Genomic DNA, 23358 nt, shown 5'->3' on the forward strand with positions numbered 1-23358 from the left:
TAATCAATGATCAGCTGATCGGCGTTTCTGCCGCAAGTCCCGTCTCTCTTGCTTGTTTATCTCCCGCTTTGTGCCAGAAAGAGGAAACTAGCGGAGGTCGCATTAAACAGCAGAAGTGCCTTTAAACTTGATCAGCTGTTGTTAGAATTTATTTAATATTACTTTCTAGTATCAGCTGATGTTTGTTGGAGCCACAGCCGTAAAAGCTGCTGGTCATGATATCGGTTTGGTTATCTGGTGAGAGGGAAACATGAAGATGAAACCAGGGGATGTCCTTACTGAATCATCAGAGCTGAACAGGTGATGGAGAAACAGGTTTACCTTTTAGGTGACATGAATGGGTTGAAGGAAAGCTATGAACTGTTTCTGAGAGACAAATAACACCAGGATCTGTTTTTTTTTACTTAGCTGACAGCTGGTAACTGTGCAGGGGCGGGTCTAGCAAAGTTTTGCCAGGGGGCAGGTAGGGCATTAACAGGGAAACTGGGGCATAAAGAAATACTTTTCTTTCTTATTCTCATTTAAAATTTCTAGCTTTTAACAAATAATTATCTGAATCTTACAAACGTTTTCATCTGATGTAAAATGTATAGAAATCCATTACTGTAAATAGTAAGTTTTTTTGAGGGTTCCAACATAATTTCTTCAGAAGAAAGTACACTCTCAGAAATAGAGGTACGAGAGAAGAACATTTTTGTACCTATAGGTACATTTTTTTTAAATGTTCCCTTAAAAGTACAATACTGGTCTTTAAAAGTCCAGAAATGCCCCTTTAAAGGTTCAATTTGATATATAGTACAAATCTGTACCATTTTGACCTGTACTGCAGTGACAGTGGCAGAATGTGGTAATGGGTCAGCATGGGAAAATCTGGATGGGCCTGGTTAATTGTAAAATTCATATGAGATGTGAGTGTGCTCATAAAAGCTACATGGTATAATCAAATCTGTTGGTCCTCTCCTCTGTACGTAAATTATCCAATGATGCAAAGAATATCTGTAACCTACCTTTGTGTAAGTTATGTTAAATTATATTAAAAAACCCCCACACACACACAATGACATGCAGGCACAACCAAATGATGTTTAAAAAAAACTGGTCCATTTCCATTTCATTAAGTTCCAGTTATAATTTTTAATGTTTTAAATCTTGGTTGTAGCCTTCAAAAACGTGAAATCATTTTACTGTTATGTTCGGCCATTTACTTTTTCGCTTTTACTACATCCTAGAATTGTTCATTAATTGTGAGGTTTTTATGGAATTTGCAACATCAAGTTAAACCGAGGTTCTTTGGAAGTTAAAATGTCAAGCAGATTTTTATGTTACAGTAACTACATTTTGTAAGTTACAAATATAGTTCGCCAAGACAGCATAACGGTTTCTAAACAACTGCGCATTAATACCACAATGTTGCATTTTCATGTGTCAAGTTCGCAACGCGCATTAATCTCAAAGGCTGAAAAGCCAGCAGCGATGAGTGCTCCGCCTCCGCGCTGACTAGCGTTGACGCAGAAAATGACTCTCCGGGGTTATCGACGGAGGAGCTCCTTAAAAAGTTGATGGAAGAAGGCATTGATGTGTCAGACGACTAGGCGCAAAGGTTTTGAGGTAAGTCGGGTGTGATTTTGTGTTTTTATAAAAATTACAACGTGTAATTTTACAGTGGAGTTAGCAAAAGTCCGAAGAGCTAGATTTAACATGGGTGAAAGCTAGCAGTTAGCTAAGTTTTAAACAAAGAAAGGTACAAATGTGGACTATTTAGACTGTTGGTGGAATGTTCAACGTCTGTCTGCCCGCCGTATTCGAGTGTTTTATCAATAAATAGTGACTAACCGTGTACAATAATGTAAAAAAATCAATAATTTCTCAAAACATGCTAGTATGTAAATATAGCTATTAACAAAATCGTTTTCTAAGCCAAATATATCGCATCTAACTTGTTTCCCGCTCAAAGGGATTTTAAACAATGGAAGGTACACATTTGTACCATTCCACCTACTTAGTGGGATTTTCGAATATGAGAGCTGTAAGCTCTGCACAGGGACAGTGTCTGCAAACACCTGTGATGCCAGCTAGCTGCTCGATCAGGGATCGATTTATAATTTCAAATAAACAAAATCAAGGAGGCAAATTGTGGGCAGCAAAAACAGACAAGATAGCCTAGGATTCTATTCTCCCGCAGAGTTGCTTGGATCTCAAAGAACCAGTCCAGAAAGAACAGAAGTACCGAAACAAAATAATTGGGACTCTTTATGAAATGCTGTCACAGTACACAATGTAAGGGTTCCTTTCTGAATAATTACATTGATTTCTTAATATTAATATTGCTGTTGTACGAGAGGCAGAGAACAAATGGTTAGCCCATCTGCCTCCCAATCTGGAGACCAGCGTTCGAGTCTGGCGTGACACACGGTTCCAATGAACTGGCAATAGTGGTAAAACCATGCATCCTGTGTCTCCAGACCTTGTCTGGACTATGATATCCAAAGTGTTCATTTTCGAATTTGCTCAAGAGTAAATTAATAATTCAGGACTGCAGTCAATTAATTAATGAAGTTTGGGAGAGGTGTGGCTGTTTGTCCATGCCCATTTTTTAAAAATTAAAATCAACTTTAGCTACATTGATTTGACATTGGTCTATAACATACTATTTACAGTAATAACAATATGAGTAGAAGAATTGAAGAACAGAAAAGCCCCCAGGAAAGGATAAGAGTAATCAGTGTGCTGTGGGTTGTTTTTCTTATGTTTGAAACAGGTACCCAACCCACTCAGACTACATCCAGGTCATCAAAGCCCATCAAAGATTGTGAAGTATCCTTTCTTAAGAGATGTACATGGAAATGGTTATGTGAGTACCTCTCCTTTTTTGTTTCTTTTATAGATTATATTAATATAAAGTAAGCATAATTAACTACTTATATACATTTGAAACAACTAGGACACCTGGCACGGCCAAATCAAGAGAAAGTTCAAAGCAGAACGGGCTCCCCTAATCAGCAACGAAGAAGTGAACCAGGTTAAAGAAAAGTTTGGACGCACGCAGAAACATCGGACCACAGAGGAATCCAGCAGCTCCTGTCTGAAGAGACTGAAGCCCTCTCTCGTAAGTCCTCACACCCTCAGCCTCTAAGAGCTAAGGTAACATATGTAGTCTTATTATGTTCACTGTAAAGCTAAAAGTAAACATTAATTGAAAGAAACATGTTAACAGATAACATTAACATAGAAAAAGGAACTTCACAGTTGATTTAACAAAAGTCTGCTCAACTTGCAATTCCTGTTCAACATTATTGCATTTTTTTCAAAGCATTTGGTGTACAAATTACCGCATTTCGAGTAACATTAACTTATCAGATTTTACTTATGATAATACTGATATCTGCTTTGACAAAGGATTCGTGCTTTGTGGGGGAAGATGCAGCCTCCATTGATGCTCATATCAAGATGCTAAATGATCAGCACAAGAAGCTACATCCTGACACAGCACTGGTGAAAGACCGCATGACAAAAACCTTTGCATGGAGACGTCGAGAGGTAGCTGAAGGAATGTGTACTGTGGACCTATTAAAGAGATATCCATTCCTGGGGACATCTGCAGGGGTAAGAATTGTTAAGATGATTGGGGAAACGGCTAATGATTTTTTTGTCTCTAAATCTGATTATTTTTTTCTGTACTAACTGATTAATCAATCTGTTCATTATCTTTAGAATTTTTGTTCAAGGGTTAAAGCACTTTACATTATCTCCAGTCTGTGTCTTTAAACATGTCAAAAGTTTAAATCCTGAATGTAAAATGTCATTCTTTTGTCTATTCTGCTCTTTTCATTTCCAGTTGTGTGATGAGGTTAATTTAATGCATCCCTGCCAAGACAACATCTGTCGCCGCTTTAGCGAAAACTTCACTGCTGTTCTTCAAATGACCAAGGATTTGCCACTGAAGAGGGTCTACATGGAGGCAAGAGAGAATGCACTGGCTGAAGACATTACAGGAGCACATTTTCCACTTTGTCTATATATATATATATATATATATATATATATATATATATATATATATATATATATATATATATATACACACACACATACATATATACATACATACATACATACATACACAGTGGGGCAAAAAAGTATTTAGTCAGCCACCGATTGTGCAAGTTCCCCCTCTTAAAATGATGACAGAGGTCAGTAATTTGCACCAGAGGTACACTTCAACTGTGAGAGACAGAATGTGAAAAAAAAAATCCATGAATTCACATGGTAGGATTTGTAAAGAATTTATTCGTAAATCAGGGTGGAAAATAAGTATTTGGTCAATAACAAAAATACAACTCAATACTTTGTAACATAACCTTTGTTGGCAATAACAGAGGTCAAACGTTTACGATAGGTCTTTACCAGGTTTGCACACACAGTAGCTGGTATTTTGGCCCATTCCTCCATGCAGATCTTCTCAAGAGCAGTGATGTTTTGGGGCTGTCGCCGAGCAACACGGACTTTCAACTCCCGCCACAGATTTTCTATGGGGTTGAGGTCTGGAGACTGGCTAGGCCACTCCAGGACTTTCAAATGCTTCTTACGGAGCCACTCCTTTGTTGCCCGGGCGGTGTGTTTTGGATCATTGTCATGTTGGAAGACCCAGCCTCGTTTCATCTTCAAAGTTCTCACTGATGGAAGGAGGTTTTGGCTCAAAATCTCACGATACTTGGCCCCATTCATTCTGTCCTTAACACGGATCAGTCGTCCTGTCCCCTTGGCAGAAAAACAGCCCCATAGCATGATGTTTCCACTCCCATGCTTCACAGTAGGTATGGTGTTCTTGGGATGCAACTCAGTATTCTTCTTCCTCCAAACACGACGAGTTGAGTTTATACCAAAAAGTTCTACTTTGGTTTTATCTGACCACATGACATTCTCCCAATCCTCTGCTGTATCATCCATGTGCTCTCTGGCAAACTTCAGACGGGCCTGGACATGCACTGGCTTCAGCAGCGGAACACGTCTGGCACTGCGGGATTTGATTCCCTGCCGTTGTAGTGTGTTACTGATGGTGACCTTTGTTACTTTGGTCCCAGCTCTCTGCAGGTCATTCACCAGGTCCCCCCGTGTGGTTCTGGGATCTTTGCTCACCGTTCTCATGATCATTTTGACCCCACGGGATGAGATCTTGCGTGGAGCCCCAGATCGAGGGAGATTATCAGTGGTTTTGTATGTCTTCCATTTTCTGATGATTGCTCCCACAGTTGATTTTTTCACACCAAGCTGCTTGCCTATTGTAGATTCACTCTTCCCAGTCTGGTGCAGGTCTACAATTCTTTTCCTGGTGTCCTTCGAAAGCTCTTTGGTCTTGGCCATGGCGGAGTTTGGAGTCTGACTGGTTGAGGCTGTGGACAGGTGTCTTTTATACAGATGATGAGGTCAAACAGGTGCCATTCATACAGGTAACGAGTGGGGGACAGAAAAGCTTCTTACAGAAGACGTTACAGGTCTGTGAGAGCCAGGGATTTTCCTTGTTTGAGGTGACCAAATACTTATTTTCCACCCTGATTTACGAATAAATTCTTTACAAATCCTAACATGTGAATTCATGGATTTTTTTTTCACATTCTGTCTCTCACAGTTGAAGTGTACCTCTGGTGCAAATTACTGACCTCTGTCATCATTTTAAGTGGGGGAACTTGCACAATCGGTGGCTGACTAAATACTTTTTTGCCCCACTGTATATATATATATATATATATATATATATATATATATATATTCTGGCTTGATGAAGTAGAGCAAAACATTTGTGTGGACAGTTTTTTTTAAGTACATGCCATCTCTGTGATCCGTCAAAACATTGTGTTCAGGTGTTTAATGTCTTTATGTGATTGTTTACTTTTTTAAATGAATGTATTTTACTTGACATGTCCTATGGCAATATACGAATGTAATCAAGGATGTATTCCTGTGGCTGTTTAAATGCTTTGATGTGATTCTTTTATCGAAAATAAATGGTTAAATAACCAAATATTTTGGACTATTGGGAGTACATTTTTGTCTCTTTAGGTACGAAATAGGTTGTCGCTGGGGGGGTACCCTCATAGGTACCCTATTGTACCCTTTTCAAGGGAACATTTCTGTACTATAGTTTGAAGGTACATTTATGTCATAGGAAAGTACATGATTGTACTTCAGATGGTACAACTTCATAAGGTACAAAAATGTACCAAGGCTAAAGGGTACAGAAATGTCCCACAAAAAGGAACACCCCCAGCGACAAGCATTTGTACCCTTTTTGGTACACTTTGGTACCCCTATTTCTGAGAGTGTACTGTATATGATGCCAGTATTTTCCCACATTTTCTAGATACTGTACTAGTACTTTGTGTAAAATGCCATCAAAAAGTCAGTTAAGTTTTATTCTTTCTCACCTGTCTTTCTGTCTCCTTTCACTTATTAAAGGTTGCCATGTTAGAAAAAATATTTTGCCCTGCCATGCTGTTTATTGATGTGGTAAATAAATAGTTTATGAAAATATCACTAAATCTGTCATTTATTATTTTTAATATTCAGTAATGATCATGTCTCACCTCTAGTCTTCTCTGTTTTAATTTCAGGTTTCCACCATATGTTGTAGATAGTTCAGGAAGTTAACTCAACCAAGCAGTCATTGGGTTTCGGCTAAGTACTGTTTAGAATACCAGAATAGGGAGGATGGTGTAGGTTTAAGTTTATTAGATTGATACATATGTACCAACAAGACAGTGTACATCATTGTCACAACGACGTTTGTTTACTATTTCCCACCCAGGCTTCTAGACTTCTGATTGGCAAACATTTCTACATGGTTAGGAATATATCGCCACCTTTTGCTTTGGCATGTTCCTAGCAGGGGTTTCCTTCGTTTTTGCGTTTACTTGTGGACAGGAATTTTTTGAAAACCAAACACGGACAATCTCCGTTTTCAAAAATACCTGTGTACGTGTGGACGTAGCCTAAATCAATAGCGATACAGACAAATGCAGTAACACTAATCATATTATAATACAGGTAAATACAAACATTTATGAAGCACTACATGCAGCATTAACATGAAGCTTATGTGTAAGTTCAATAGGGAAGATCTGTAATCACTCAGCTGCCTGCTTTCCTGTTCTTTATATCATTATTACTTTTTCAGATAAACCACAAAGTCACGTTCAGTGTCAGTCTCATCAGATCAGCTGATGGATAAGCTGACACTCATATACACATTAGACTGGGAAATCTCATATAAAGCACACTACATATGTTTTCACCTGCATGAGTAGAAACACTCAGCTTTAGTGAAAGATGATGATGATGATGATGATGCAGATTATCTTTTCCCCTCAATTTTAGCTAAGTTTAAGTTTTTTTTTTAAAAAGATTCAAAGTAGAGCTCACACTTCTTAAACACACATAACCTTTAGATTTCAAATAGTTAAAAAACTTTTAATAATATAAAAAATGATGTTTTGTGTATAATATGTGCACTGATTAAAAATTATCACTGCACATTATGACTGTGAAACTTACTATATTTAAATATCTGTATATTTTTAAAGCTTCATAAGAAATATGGTTTATATTTGTGAAAAAACAGAGCAATAAATTTATCAGCACAACAGGAAATTAATACTCTGAAATTGGACATCCAGACTTCAACAATTTGTCCTGTATTTGATGTTAGAAAGGTACAATGATGTCTCAACCAATCAGCTGATCTCTGATAGTAACAGCAATCTCAACTCAAAACAACCAAAAGTTTCATGTTTTTATTTGTTGTTGTTCTAATTTTGCTTATCTTACATTTTGAGTGCCTTCCTCTGTGTGTAACAGCGCCCCCTGCTGCTCTTGATGATAAATGTGCAGATGCTGATTCTTGCAGAGACTGTTGATCCAACTGGAAGTTCTGTGGTTACAGGTCCAGCTTCCTCCTGTGAAACCTGTACTAGTGAGCTGCTGTTACAGACCACCAAGTTCTAATATCCAGTATCTCCAGGTCACATGTACAAAGCTGCAGTCAGTCACTGGAGACCTTAATATTGACTGGTTCTCACATACCTGTATTTAGCCACGTCCCTGCTCAAGATGATTTTGTGTGATCAACTCGACCATAATAACAGAAAAATACTTTTAAAGAAGGATCAGAGTTTCTTTTTATTCCTGTCAAACATTTATCACATTTTTGTGGAGCTGAATGTGTTTGAAAAACCTTTAATTTGTTTACTGTCTCATATACCAACTACTACACCTGCTGCACCCTCTCACCTCTGATGGTGTTTGAGGGAGAGAAACAATTGAAATGAACATAAACTTAAATGCAACATAAGCATCATGTCAGTGGCTGCCTTATCTGTATGTTTAGGATCATTGTCCTCCTGCATTGACTGAAACTGAAGGACTGTTTGTTAACTTCAGTGAGAACTCTGACATTTCTAAACTGAAGTTTATTTATATAGAAGAAAGTATTAACAAGCTTAAAAGTTGATGTGAGCAGTAAATAAAAAGGGTTAAACACACAGTATCGCTCTCAAACTGCTCCTCTTCCTGGAGTGAAGCAGAGCCTGATAACCCTCCCTCTTCTTCCTGCTCTTAAACACAGCACCTCCTCTCTGTCCACGTGTTTCCTCGTTCCCTCCCCTTCAGATCTGCACTTTGAAGATGGGTGTAACCAACATGTGGTGCTGTGTAAGAGCTGACAGGCTCCATTCACTGCAGAAACATGTTGTTGAGATCAGAGCTCAGACTAGTTTCAGTTATAAGGAAGAGAAACTCACACAGTCACTGACACTGAGAGGAGAAATGGCGCAGAAAGGAGTTCAGCTGGACCGAGAAACCTTCTCTTGTTCCATCTGTTTGGATCTACTGAAGGATCCGGTGACTACAGCCTGTGGACACAGCTACTGCATGAACTGTATTAAATCCCACTTTGATGAAGAGGACAGGAAGGGAACCCACAGCTGCCCTCAGTGCAGGAAGACTTTCATACCGAGGCCTGTCCTGGAGAAAAGCACCATGTTAGCAGATTTAGTGGAGCAGCTGAAGAAGACTGGACTCCAAGATGCTCCAGCTGATTACTGCTATGCTGGACCTGAAGATGTGGCCTGTGATGTCTGCACTGGGAGCAAGCTGAAAGCCATCAAGTCCTGTTTAGTCTGTTTAATTTCTTACTGTGAGAAACACCTCCAACCTCACTATGATGTAGTTCAGTTTAAGAAACACAAGCTGGTGGCCCCCTCCAAGAAGCTCCAGGAGAACATCTGCTCTCGTCATGATGAGGTGATGAAGATTTTCTGTCGTACTGATCAGCAGAGTATCTGTTATCTCTGCACAGTGGATGAACATAAAGGCCATGAAACAGTCCCAGCTGCAGCAGAAAGGACTGAGAAGCAGAAGGAGCTCGAGGTGAGACGACTAAACATCCAGCAGAGAATCCAGGAGCGAGAGAAAGATGTGAAGCTGCTTCAACAGGAGGTGGAGGCCATCAATGGCTCTGCTGATAAAGCAGTGGAGGACAGTGAGAAGATATTCACTGAGCTGATCCGTCTCATCCAAAGAAGAAGCTCTGATGTGAAGCAGCAGGTCAGATCCCAACAGGAAACTGAAGTGAGTCGAGTCAAAGAGCTTCAGGAGAAGCTGGAGCAGGAGATCCTTGAGCTGAAGAGGAAAGACTGCGAGCTGGAGCAGCTCTCACACACAGAGGATCACAACCAGTTTCTACACAACTACCCTTCACTGTCAGCACTCAGTGAGTCTACACACTCATCCAGCATCAATATTCGTCCTCTGAGCTACTTTGAGGATGTGACAGCAGCTGTGTCAGAGACCAGAAATAAACTACAGGACATTCTGAGAGAGGAATGGACAAACATCTCACTGACAGTCACTGAAGAGGATGTTTTACTGTCACCACCAGAGCCAAAGACCAGAGCTGGATTCTTAAAATGTTCACATGAAATCACACTGGATCCAAACACAGCAAACACACATGTGTTATTATCTGAGGGGAACAGAAAAGCAACAAGAATGGAACAAAAACATTCTTATTCTGATCATCCAGACAGATTCACTGTACGGTGTCAGGTCCTGAGTAGAGAGAGTCTGACTGGATGTTGTTACTGGGAGGTGGAGTGGAGAGGGGGAGCAGTTTATGTCGCACTTGCATACAAGAATATCAGCAGAGGAGGAAGGGGCTGTGGATTTGGAAACAATAACAAATCTTGGGCATTACGTTGTGACACAAACAACTATAAATTTCGACACAACAATGTCCAAACTCCCCTCTCAGGTCCTCGGTCCTCCAGAGTAGGAGTGTACCTGGATCACAGAGCAGGTATTCTGTCTTTCTACAGCGTCTCTGAAACCATGACTCTCCTCCACAGAGTCCAGACCACATTCACTCAGCCGCTCTATGCTGGACTTTGGCTTTGCTTAGATGGAGACACTGCAGAGTTGATTAAAGTCAAATAGAGAAGACAGGTTCATGTTGATCCCTGAACATTATATTCACTTGTGTAGTTTCTAAATGAGGCTTTACATTTTAGAAGCTGAGAAGTTCAGTGGTCCATTGATGTGTGAAAATAATATTGCACTGATTCAAACTGTACTTACATTTATATACCTTACATCAATATAAATCTGAATTTGTTCTTATGGCTGATAATCATGTGAGTTTAAATGATACTACTCTTCATATTCAGCATGTTTGAAATCTGTCATCAGTCTGGTTAGTGGTTTTATTCTGTAGTTGCTGTAGTGGGTTGTCAAATGCAACAATATATTGGAGCTGCAGTGATTCATCAGTTAGTCAATGATTAGAGAATTGATTGTTTTATCATTATTTTAGTCACATTTAAAGCTGGTTCCAGTTTCTGAAATGTGAAGATTGTTGATTTTCTTGATCATATATGACTTAAACTTAATGTCTTTGAGGTTTGAACTTTTAAAATGTAACAAAAATTAAACACTTAATGTTTGACATTTAATATTATTTTTCATATGAAAAGCATTTTCACTCGATCATTTATACATTTAAATACAGACAATAAATGATACATGCCTGTATATTGTGGAGGATAGACATGTTTCTTTGCCCTGAGCTGTGTCTGGCAGGCAGAGCGTCTCCACAAATCTGATGCTTCTGATTTGGAGAAAATGATCTGAGGGAGACACCTGCTGGACAAACACAGACATGACAGGAAGAAAGACTAAAGTGCAGAGTGGAGACAAACAGCTGGAAATACTTGTTGGAAAGGATTGTCATGCTTCAGAAAAACACACAGCACACACTCTAACAGTCCTTTATTTGCACTGAAGGAGACACGTGAAGAAACTAAATCACACAATAATGAAGTGAACACATTTATAGTCAGTGTTCAAGATGATGGATAGAAATGAAAATCATGGAGCATTTATACATTTTTACGTTTGTGTCACAGAAACTGTTCAGCTATTCTCTGTTTATTAGTCTATTTATCAGGAACCTCTGTTGATTTTATATGTAAAGGATTTTTCTTCTATAACTGAACCTTTTAAGGGTTTTCTCATAGTAGTTTTGGGGAGTTTTTAATTAGATTTACAGCTTCAGAATAACTTTGTGATGTCAGATTAGAAAGTCTGTGTCCAACCCTGGTGTTTGATCAGATGTTTGATCCCTGCAGGGTTTTTTTCTATGAATGTTGAATTTGTTGTATTTGATTTGAGTTAGATTTTTACTGATGGATGATTGATTGTAAAAAGTTATCTACCAACAGTTTATTTCTTTGTTATTGTGATTAAAATGTCAAACAAATATATTTTCCATTTTTTGTGTGACAGAGGCAGGAATTTCTCTGTCCTGCATGTGGAGAAATCTGCTGTTAAATCAGAACATTAACAGGTTTCAGGTTGTATTCAAACACATATTACTGTGTATCATGTGTCAGCAGACATGTGTTAACAGGGACTATACGAGACTTTAGTGGCTTTAATGCATATTTATATGTTTAACACAGTCAGGCGCACAGGTTCTTTATACTAAAAAGAGGGAGGAGATGTGCTTCCAAGATTTATTACCCAGACAGGGAAAGTAACTTCACATTCAACCATACAGGGAAGAGGAGTTCAGGACTGAGGCTTACCAGCAGGTGAGAATGGACAACACAAGGGGAAGGCGGATCCATCAAATAAATAAATAAATAAATAAGTAAAAATAGATCAACAGTAACACTGTTTCGTCTTCCGTGGACTCTGTATCGCCTGAATCAGATAACTCCACTACTGTGTGTTTGAACTCTAAAGACATTATTCAGAGTGACACCTCGGTGTCAAGTTGAAACTGTCTTTGGCACCATTAACCTAGTTTGCCCAGTGACTGTTACTGCTCCTGAGCTCCGCTCTGCACTTCCAGTTCCTGTTCCCAGGGCAGCTCGGGCCCAGCTTCCCCTTGCACCCTTACCGGTTCCTCGGGTGGGGGTGGCTGAGGTCCAGCTGGTCCCTGCTTCAGTTGCCAGGCTAACTGAGGCTGTATTCATCCCTGCACCTGTACCTGCTCCTTGGGTGAGGATGGTGGACACCCAGTTATTGCCAATGCCTGTTCCGGTTCTCCAGGTGAAGGCAACTGTGACCCTGCACCCATTTCAGTTCCCTGGGTGGGAGCAGCCTGTATCTGTTCCTCGGGTGGGGATGGCTGGTGTTCGGCCAGGCCCAGTCAGTGTTGCCAACTTAGCGACTTTGTCGCTATATTTAGCGAGCTTTCAGACCCCCTAGCGACTTTTTTTCTAAAAAAAGTCGCTAAAAAAAGACGTGAAAGACATTACAAAAAACAATAATTGCTAAAAGAAATTTAATTTGTAGTTCTAAATAAATTCTAAATGCATTTAGGACGTTTTTTGCTCACTTTATGTCTCGTCCACGATGTTATTTCTCTCTCCAACAGCGTAGGTTACAATTACATTAGCATGACCAATTATGCAAATTAGGTGATGACGTCATTTAGCAACTTCTAGCGACTTTTAGGACAACCAATAGCGATTTTCCTTACTGAGGAGTTGGCAACACTGGGCCCAGTACCTATCCCTGTTCCCCAGAGGAGAGCAGCTAAGAGTCAGTTACCTGATTAGTCGCAAGTTCAACAACCATCACAACCACCACCACAACTTTTGTTTCAGCCATTAGCTCATTTATCAGCTCAGTTTCCTGTTTTATCACCAGCTCAGTCTCTAGTTCAGTCTCTAGTTCAGTTTCTAGTTCAGTTTCTAGCTCTATTACTTGTTCAGGCTTTAGCTCTGTTTCCAGGTCCCTCTCTAGCCCAGCCCTGTTCACTTGCTGTCATCCTCTGCTGAAAGCTCTGGTGAGCTCATTCAGTCAGCTGAGGACTGCATCTTTCTGACAAAGCTCTGACAAAGCTCAGACAGACTGTTAGCACTGTACGTGCCCTGTGCAGCTACAGTTAGCTTCGCCTCAGCCGGACACCTGCTGGCTCTGCATTCGACTCTGCTGGCGGCTCTGGTGAACTGGTTCATCCGCCACCTGCTCCACCATCTGCTCCATCGCCTGCGGCTGCCACGTTGCCATCTGGTCCAGTCTCGTCGGCTGTGGTTACCACACCATCGTCTGGTTCTGCACCCACCAAGCCTCCACCAGTACGCCTGGTGTCCAAGAATCGTCGCCCAGGCCCTCGTTTGCTCAGTTACCGCCGCCGTCTTCCACGTCTGGATCTGCTCAGTTGCCTGCGCCGCTGCCACGTGGTCGGCCCCCGAAACTATGGACTGTTATGCCGTTGGCCTGAGGGTGGGCCCCCTAAACTGGACTCATGGTTGACCCAGCTCCTCAGTTTGAGTTTTGGGCTCCTGCTGCTGTAACTTTGATTTCTTTGGACTGCTTTCCTGGACTCCAGCATTTTTGTTTTAAGCTGTTTTCATGTATTTCTGAACTCATGCTGAATTAACACAATGTATGTGACACTGATATGACTTCTGAAATGTCAAAGCACCAGCAGCAACAGGTGCAACATGCCAATAAATTCTACGGTGCAAACAGCTCAAGTCAGAATAGTTTAGACCAAAACTAACAACACTGTGAACAGCGCACAAATATTAACAAACTCATCAGTCTGATTACAGTTTGTTTAGATAAATCCAAGAGGACGTGAGATGTTGATGTTAAAACTGTTGCAGTGTTTTCAAATGATGGGACAGAGAGTGTGCTCATGAATACTGAGGGGATGGTGACATTATTCATTTTTATTAAGAAATTAATTCTGTTTTCCTCCCATTGTGCTTGGAATGAGCTTGTTTCTCTTTTTGGTAATAATCTCCCCGACTTTGGAAAACCCTTTCACATGGTACTGAGGAGAGTATCCCACAGCAGGCCTGTAAAGGTTTGGATCTATGCACCTCTGCCTAGATGATACCCATAGATCAGGTGTTGTTGTTGTTGTCGTCGTCGTTGTTGTTGTACCCCAGTTGCTTGGTACAAAACAAACACTTCACCTTGGAATTCAACAAAACAACAGCTTGTGATTATTTTAGCAGTAACACATTTCATTATTGACGTGAACATTATGTGTAATATTTTACTGAGAAAGATCAGCTCAAAGTGTTGCCACACAGGAGGAAACCCTTCTCCTTTTAGCAGGCTCCATGGAAACAAGCTCCTCTGTGTCACAGCTGAAACTGTTCGTAACTCGCACCAACACTCGAAACACTTTCTGAACCAGCGAGACTTCAGATGTCATCGGTGACATCACCGTCCCTTAAAGAAGTGAGCCTTAATATGAGCTTCATCGAAGACTTCCTGGATTTGTCGACACACGCCTCGTTGTTACATAACATCAATATCCACATTGTACACATGCAGCTAGTGATGACAGACAGAAACAGGGTGTATGTTGTTAACAACATGACAAACCAAATCAAATTCAAATTCAAATTTTATTTGTCACATACACAGTCATACACAGTTATACACAGTACGATATGCAGTGAAATTAGACAACTGCTCGTGACCTAAAGAAAAAAAAGAAAAGGCTATGAATAAGATAGGAAATAAATATGAAAATTAAAAAGGGTAAATTTAACTAGGAAGGAATAGAATAAAATAAAATATAAAAATTAAGTTAAAAATGAGATAACTATACAACACAAATTAGAATGAAGGGTAAATTTAACTGGGAAAGAATAAGATAAAATATATAAATTAAAGTTGAAAATAAAATAACTGTACAACAAAATACACAATACACAGTATAGAAATATATAAGAATGTATGAAGAAATATAAATATATATATACTACAGCTCATTTTCTAGTATATATACTAGAAAATGTGGTATATATACTACCACAGTACTGTGTGGTGGTGTGATTAAGAGACCGTATCGCCTGCGGGAAAAAGCTCCTCCTCAGTCTCTCTGTGTTGGTCTTCAGGGAGCAGAATCGCTTTCCTGCCCTCAACAGAGAGAACAGTCCATTGTTGGGATGGCTGAGGTCCTTCACGATCTTCCTGGCCTTGGTCCAGCACCGCCTGCTGTAGATTGAGTGCAGGTCAGGGAGCTCGGAGCGGATGGTGCGCTCAGCTGATCGCACAACCCTCTGTAGAGCTCGTCTGTCCTGCATGGTGCTGTTCCCGAACCAGGTTAAGATGTTTCCCGTCAGGATGCTCTCTATGGTGCAGGAGTAAAAGTTCCTGAGCACCTTGGAGGGCAGTTGGAAGTCTCTCAAGCGTCTGAGGTGGTAGAGACGCTGACAGGCCTTTTTCACCACGGTGTTGATGTGACAGGACCATGACAGGTCCTGCGTGATGTGAACTCCGAGGTATTTGAAGCTGTCCACTCTCTCCACTGGGCACTCGTTGATGACGGGGGTCTGGTAGTTCCTCTGCAGACGGGGGTCTGCAGAGGAACTACCAGACCCCCGTCTGCAGAGGAACCCCCGTCAAAGCATCATTAACAGCAAGATAAGTCCCAGAAACATTAATCAGGTGTGTATAAGGTTCACCTTTTTGTATCTGACACAGAAACAAAAGCACAATGTTGTCTGCAGGTTGTTGGGAAGTCACTCTGAACCTGTCTTCCAGAAAACAACATGGATGTGCAGTTTTTCACTAAAACGTGTTTTTATCTCAGATGTAAATTTATCCAGTGAATCATTAAACTGTGAAAAATTAGCTTGTTTGTGTTTTGTGACATAAAACACTCAGTGTTCACAACACTCATGTGTGGAAATGTGCTAATAATGTGTGTTTGGAGCTGATAACAAGTTAAGACAGCCAGCAAATGTGTGCCCTCGATAATTGTTCTTTTAACAATGCTGGTTAATTCTGTCGTGTTCATGTTGATTCTTAGTAGCAGTGTGTGGATGATAACAAAGAGAGGGAAGGTAGCCAGAACGGAGGGGATCAAACTACCAGAAGGCAACATTGCAGACATAGAGGACAGTTACAAGTACTTTGGGATCCCGCAGGCGAATGGGAACCATGAAGAGGCCGCTAGGAAAGCTGCAACCACCAAGTACCTGCAGAGGGTCAGGCAAGTCCTGAGGAGTCAGCTGAACGGTAAGAGCTACTAGTAAACAACTAGTAGCTCAGTGTTCCAACATTCGAAAGAAGGGACTGCTCTCACAGCTAGAGATTGACGAGGTACAACATAAATGCTACGGCAAGGAGGAGTCAGGACGCCAGGTCAGGGGGGAGATATCATCACCCCCACCCGAGATTGGGTACATAGCCCCAAGTGCGACAGGAGAAGGATCATTGAGTGCGAGAGGAACTGACCTGAAAGATAGGATCATGGCCAAGCTTGAAACCTGGACCCCCCGTAGCCGGTTACCAAGATTACGTGAAGTACCCTCAGAAGGTCTGCTAGATGATGTTAATGCAGCACTACGGACGATACCTACAGCCACGATTACCGACACTAACAAGCTGATCTACAATACGGCAGCAGTGATCAGTGAGATTCTTGGCTAAAAGTTGAACAGCCACAAGGGGCAGTACCCTCCATGGAGAAGGAGGCTAGAGGGCAAGATCAAAGTAGCACGGAGGGAGGTGAGCCAACTAACGGAGTTGCAGAAAGGTGCGACAAAGAAGGTGCATAAGAAATACAGCAAGCTGTCCATACCTGAGGCCTTGGAAACTGCCAAGCAAAGACTCACAGCCTTGGCCAGCCGCTTGAGGAGGTACACCAGAGAGATAGAAGGCAGGAGAATAAACCAGCTGTTCTCCACAGAACCAGCAAAGGTGTACTCTCAGTGGCAAGGGAACAATAATAAGAGAACAGCACCACCAAGGCTGGAGACGGAGCAATACTGGAAGAGCATATGGGAGAAGGACGCAACCCATAACGGCAATGCTCAGTGGCTAGTGGATCTGAGGGCAGACCATAGCGACCTCCCTGCACAGGGTCCAGTAACCATCACGGTGGCAGATATCCAAGAAAGGGTCTCCAGTATGAAGAGTTGGACAGCACCAGGGCCCGACATGGTTCACGCCTACTGGCTGAAGAAGCTGACTGCACTCCACGAGCGTCTGGCAGCACAAATGAACCAGCTGCTAGTTGATGAGAGACACCCGGAATGGCTAACCGAAGGTCGGACGGTCCTGATCCCCAAGGACCCCAAGAAGGGACCAGTCCCCTCCAACTACCGACCAATAACCTGCCTCAGTACTACATGGAAGCTCCTGTCAGGCATCATATCGGCTAAGATGAACAGGCACATGGGTCAATACATGAGCGGGACACAGAAAGGAATTGGCAAGAATACCAGAGGCGCAAAACACCAGCTACTGGTAGACAGAACAGTCAGCCGAGACTGCAAGACCAGACTAACCAACCTGTGCACTGCCTGGATTGATTACAAGAAGGCCTATGACTCAATGCCCCACAGCTGGATACTGGAATGCCTAGAATTGTACAAGATCAATGGGACCCTAAGAGCCTTCATCAGGAACTCAATGGGGATGTGGCGTACAACACTAGAGGCCAACTCCAAGCCCATAGCACAAGTCACCATCAAGTGCGGGATCTACCAGGGAGATGCTCTGTCCACACTGCTGTTCTGCATAGGCCTGAACCCCCTCAGTGAGATCATTAACAAGACTGGCTACGGATACCGACTACGGAACGGAGCAGTTGTCAGCCACCTCCTGTACATGGATGACATCAAGTTGTATGCCAAGAGTGAACGAGACATCGATTCACTGATCCACACTACCAGGCTATACAGCAATGACATTGGAATGTCGTTCGGGCTGGAGAAGTGTAGTCGGATGGTAACAAAGAGAGGGAAGGTAGTCAGAACTGAGGGGATTGACCTACCAGAAGGCAACATTGCAGACATAGAGGACAGTTACAAGTACCTGGGGATCCCGCAGGCGAATGGGAACCATGAAGAGGCCGCTAGGAAAGCTGCAACCACCAAGTACCTGCAGAGGGTCAGGCAAGTCCTGAGGAGTCAGTTGAACGGTAAGAACAAGATCCGGGCCATCAACACGTACGCCCTGCCCGTAATCAGGTACCCTGCTGGGGTAATAGGCTGGCCAAAGGAGGAGATAGAAGCCACTGACATAAAGACAAGAAAGCTCCTTACCATGCATGGAGGGTTTCACCCCAAGTCCAGCACCCTGAGGCTGTACGCTAAGCGGAAGGAAGGGGGTCGGGGACTGGTGAGTGTCAGCACCACAGTCCAGGATGAGACAACGAACATCCAAGAATACATCACGGAGATGGCCCCAACTGACAGCGTGCTCAGTGAATACCTCAGGCACCAGAAACCCAAGAAAGAGGAGGGAGACGAGGAACCATCATGGAAGGACAGGCCCCTGCACGGTATGTACCACCGGCAGATAGAGGAGGTGGCTGATATCCAGAAATCCTACCAGTGGCTGGACAAAGCTGGACTGAAAGATAGCACAGAGGCACTAATCATGGCAGCACAAGAACAAGCTCTGAGTACAAGATCCATAGAGGCTGGGTCTATCACACCAGGCAAGACCCCAGGTGCAGGCTGTGTAAAGATGCCCCAGAGACAATCCAGCACATAACAGCAGGGTGCAAGATGCTAGCAGGCAAGGCATACATGGAACGCCATAACCAAGTGGCCGGCATAGTGTACAGGAACATCTGTGCCGAGTATAACCTGGAAGTCCCGAGGTCAAAATGGGAAATGCCCCCAAGGGTGGTGGAGAATGACCGAGCTAAGATCCTGTGGGACTTCCAGATACAGACGGACAAAATGGTGGTGGCTAACCAACCGGACATAGTGGTAGTAGACAAACAGAAGAAGACGGCCGTAGTGATCGATGTAGCGGTTCCGAATGACAGCAATATCAGGAAGAAGGAACACGAGAAGCTGGAGAAATACCAAGGGCTCAGAGAAGAGCTCGAGAGGATGTGGAGGGTGAAGGTATCGGTGGTCCCCGTGGTAATCGGAGCACTAGGTGCGGTGACTCCCAAGTTAGGCGAGTGGCTCCAGCAGATCCCGGGAATAACATCGGAGATCTCTGTCCAGAAGAGCGCAGTCCTGGGAACAGCTAAGATACTGCGCAGGACCCTCAAGCTCCCAGGCCTCTGGTAGAGGACCCGAGCTTGAAGGATAAACCGCCCGCAGGGGCGTGCTGGGTGTTTTTTTTTTTTTTATATATATATATATATGTATATATATAAGCATCAGCTCAGTCAGTGAAATCTGTCCGTGTATGTTCGCGTGTGCAGGATGTGATATAATGTTATTATTTTACCAGCTAATGTTACAGTCCAATTGTTTGTTATTATTAATTCTTAATTATTATATTTTGCTGTCAGCTTGGAGGAAACTTGTGTTTCTTTCATCAGTCTCTGCATTCCTGATGAGAAGCTTCTTCAGCAGAAAAGCAGAATGAAAAACACTAAACACTGATTTACTCCATCAGAACTAGTTCCTCTCACAAGATTATTATAATGCTGGATTCCTCTGCACACTTCATTCACAACACAACACAACACAACACACTGCTCCTCTGCAGCTTGAGGTGACTGAGGGAGGTATTTTTGACTGCGAGAAGGAGTCAGATTCAATATGATTCTGCAGGTCATGTATATATTGCAGGTAGTCAGAGCCCAGAAATAAACATCAAACTAAACAGTTTGATGTTTAGTGACACATGAGGTCAGACTGTAGATTTTCCTTCTTCTAGTTCTACTGACTGACCTTTGACCTCATGTGTTGAGGACTCTTCACCTCTGTCTCCTCTCACAGGGAGAAGATGATCTGCAGGCTCCTGCTGCTCATCATCCTCACCTCATGTGTCTCTGGTTAGTTTACAGCTTCACTTTATGAACTCCAAATAAAGCTCAACAACAGATTTGTTCCAGTTCTCAGTGTGTCTGCTCCTCTCTTTCCCTCTCTGTCTCCTCAACAGGATCATTTGTAGTCAATGTGACACAGACCTGCTATCAGGCAGAGGAGAACCACAACATCACACTGGAGTGGACGCTCACCACCAAACATGACAGATCCACCAAAATGCTTAACATCCTCTGTGAACTCTTCATTACTGATAAACTCTCAGTCCTGTATCAGGTTCATGAAGGTGTTGAGGTGTCAGAGTCTCAGGATGAAAAGTTTTCAGGACGAGTCCAGAGTGACAAAGACGCCCTCAGAGAAGGACGAATCAGACTTCAACTGTCCAGACTCAGGACTGATGACTCGGGTCTGTACCTGTGTGAGGTGAACACTGATTATGGCTTCAGTGTTGGAAGATGTCGACTCAACGTCACTGGTGAGATTATTCAGTAGAAATTAATAGTCATTTTTTGTAAACATCTTTATCACTGCTGTACTGACTGAGCTGTTTAACAACAGACTTTATGAAGCTTTAACTGTATGATTCATTTATAACTGTAATATTTAATATTATTAAAATCCAGATTGCTGACATTTTCATTCTGGTCTTTAACAGCTGCTGATCAGGTCCAACCTCAGAGATCAACTTTGAGTGGAGAAGTAAAGAGTTGGGGAAAAACCATGCTGAGCACTATACAGGGTCTAACAGCACTAACAGCTCCTCTGTCTGCCACGCTGGCTGCTTTCATTTGGTTTATTGTAGGAAGGAAAAAAAAGAGCAAAATCAAAAAACCCTCAACCTAAAGACTACACGACTCTCTTCCTTTAACTAGTGGCGGAAAATAATTTGTGAAATAAAATGTGAGATTTCCTGCTGTTGAATTGAAGTTATCCCAGCTGAAATAATCAGTGATCATGTAAATAATGTTGTAGAATAAAAAAGATTCTAAAAGCACTTTTGATAATTTCCACATAGTGATAAAATCTTTCCCCACACAGGGTGGTGTAGTGTTTGGGTTAGCTGGACCTGTAGGACACACATGCTTGTCATACTTTGCGAACACATCACATCACAGGACTTTCTTCCCCATGACTTCCTCAGACGTGATCTCAAACCATTTTTACATCTCTGCTCCTCGGCTCACTTCCTCCATTCAGGCTGTTTTTCTTTTCATTTCCTCACAAAGACACAGACAAATATAAAGAAGCATGTGAATCATTCAGAGTTACTCTTGTAGACTCACAGAATATGAACTTAGAGCTGGAAATGATCAGAATATTTTTACTTCATGTTCAGATGTTGAAAAGCTCAGCTCAGCGACTTGTCGTCATGGTGATTTGGTGATTTCTTGTCCATGAGTCACATGTTATGGAGTTTGATGGTGACCCGGATCTCTGCTCTAAGATGGTCTCAGGTGTTAATGTGAACGGTCTCCATCTGTGTCTGACCAGCCTGGCTGATGACCTTTGACCCCTTTGACGAGGCATTCACAAACAAATTTAAAATATGTCAGTATAAATTTGAAGTGATATAAATGTGATCTGAGGTTTTCAACAGTTACCTACAAACACCTACATTATATATCAGTAACAGAGAAAAAGAGCAGGATGTTGTGAGCACCGATGCCTCAAAGGAACAAGGAAAAAATGTAACATGTGTATTGAAGTTCCAATAAATACTGTAATTTTCTCCATTTGGTGAAGCTGTTGCTGCTGTGATCATCCTCTTCCATAATACATATGAAACTGTGGATGTTTTATCTTTATTCAGGAACATCCCCCAGCCTCCATTTTTATTTCGTTGACCTCAGAATCTCCACAGATGATTTGTGTCCTGCAGGCAGCAGGTCTCAGAGTTGTGGCATCATGTAGTTCAAAGTTCAGCCTGGATTCAAAACAAAAATAAAAGTGAAGCATCAGGAACAAATGTGAGATTCACCCAGTTCAAGAACTCTGCTGAAGAAATCCACACTTTGGATCAGACTGTAGCTGAGAGGAGCTTCAATAACACCAATACTGGACATCTTTATTTACTGATAGTTGTTCATGATCAGAAATGTGTGAGTGTAAGTTCTCTAGCAAAGGTTTCAGTATTATCACAATTACTTATTGTGGCAATAAGTGGATTAAACATGTGACCCTGGTGTCTCCAGACAGCTGAGTCAACAACAACAGCTGGTTAAAAGCATTATTTCCTAGTCTACTTATCTGACATGTAAAGCACTAACATGAATGTTTCTGTTGGAGTTTAGCATCTTATATGAGCTCTGTGGTCACATCTGTTTTCCACTGATTAGCTGACCTCAGAACAGATTCAGAGTGAAATACAGGAAATAAATAGGTACAGGTGCAAACAGTGTATAAATCACAGTAATATACAGACTTATGAGTGTTATAGAGGAGGAGCATCACAGTAGCAACAGCTTCACCAAATGTACAAAGTAACATTTAAAGAATCCTACAGAAATGCTGCAGTTTGAACATCAACACTCAGCTACAGTTAGAGCTGAAATGAGCCTGTCTGTCCAGATGGTGGCGCTATAAGCTCACTTTTCCTGCTCTGTTACAGGCATTATCTTATTTTCTGCTCAGAAACAAAAGAAAAAAAAAAGTTAAAGCAAAAGATGAACAGCTTTGATTCACGATCAGTAAAAGGAGGCAACACAAGAGTCGATTCATCTGGAATCAAACATTTTCTTTAAGTCTGGAAAAACTACAAGAAATGTTTGTTTGTTTGTGAACTCTGTGTTTACTCTGTGAAAATCTCTCCTCTGTCTGTGAGCTCTGCAGGGAACACTGTGAGCCAGTAACACAATTACAACACAAATATAACCAGAATAAATATGATGGACCAGGTCTCCTTCAGTTGTCCTGGAGCATGCTGTGAGATTACATGTGTCTGCTCCCACCATGCTGCAGTATTCTTAGAGAGAAAATGTCCTCACCATTGTTTATGTTGCTGTTCACAATGATTGATTCATTTCTTTCATGAAAGCAGAGACAAAAGCTGAGAGGAGACAAACTCAGCACAATGAAAGTGTTA

General features: G+C 41.8%; 3 protein-coding genes across 4 annotated transcripts; all 3 read left to right on the forward strand.

Annotated features, from left to right (window-relative positions):
• Window positions 1-656: 656 nt before the first annotated feature.
• Window positions 657-7910, forward strand: LOC146522745 (sterile alpha motif domain-containing protein 3-like). Its single transcript, XM_085154154.1, has 6 exons — window positions 657-1608; window positions 2759-2851; window positions 2942-3106; window positions 3397-3603; window positions 3836-4010; window positions 7852-7910. Exons 1-6 carry the CDS (start codon window positions 1576-1578, stop codon window positions 7908-7910), a joined length of 732 nt encoding a protein of 243 aa, XP_085010280.1. The 5' UTR covers window positions 657-1575.
• Window positions 7911-8685: 775 nt separating this feature from the next.
• On the forward strand, window positions 8686-10773 carry LOC146522746 (tripartite motif-containing protein 16-like). Its single transcript, XM_085153521.1, has one exon. The coding sequence runs from the start codon at window positions 8692-8694 to the stop codon at window positions 10483-10485; it is 1794 nt and encodes a 597-aa protein (XP_085009647.1). The 5' UTR covers window positions 8686-8691; the 3' UTR covers window positions 10486-10773.
• An 8976-nt stretch (window positions 10774-19749) lies between these two features.
• LOC146522747 (uncharacterized) lies at window positions 19750-22198 on the forward strand. 2 transcript variants are annotated; one of them, XM_085153605.1, is made up of 3 exons: window positions 19750-20284; window positions 20392-20751; window positions 20932-22198. In XM_085153605.1, the coding sequence occupies exons 1-3, from the start codon at window positions 20236-20238 to the stop codon at window positions 21117-21119; spliced, it is 597 nt and encodes a 198-aa protein (XP_085009731.1). In that variant the 5' UTR covers window positions 19750-20235; the 3' UTR covers window positions 21120-22198. The 2 variants fall into 2 exon arrangements, with proteins under 2 accessions (XP_085009731.1, XP_085009732.1); XM_085153606.1 differs by lacking the exon at window positions 20932-22198 and having other exon boundaries at window positions 19757-20284; window positions 20392-20768.
• Window positions 22199-23358: the final 1160 nt, after the last annotated feature.

This window comes from Neolamprologus multifasciatus, chromosome 3 (assembly GCF_963576455.1).
Source record: "Neolamprologus multifasciatus chromosome 3, fNeoMul1.2, whole genome shotgun sequence".
Taxonomy (NCBI): Eukaryota; Metazoa; Chordata; class Actinopteri; order Cichliformes; family Cichlidae; genus Neolamprologus; species Neolamprologus multifasciatus.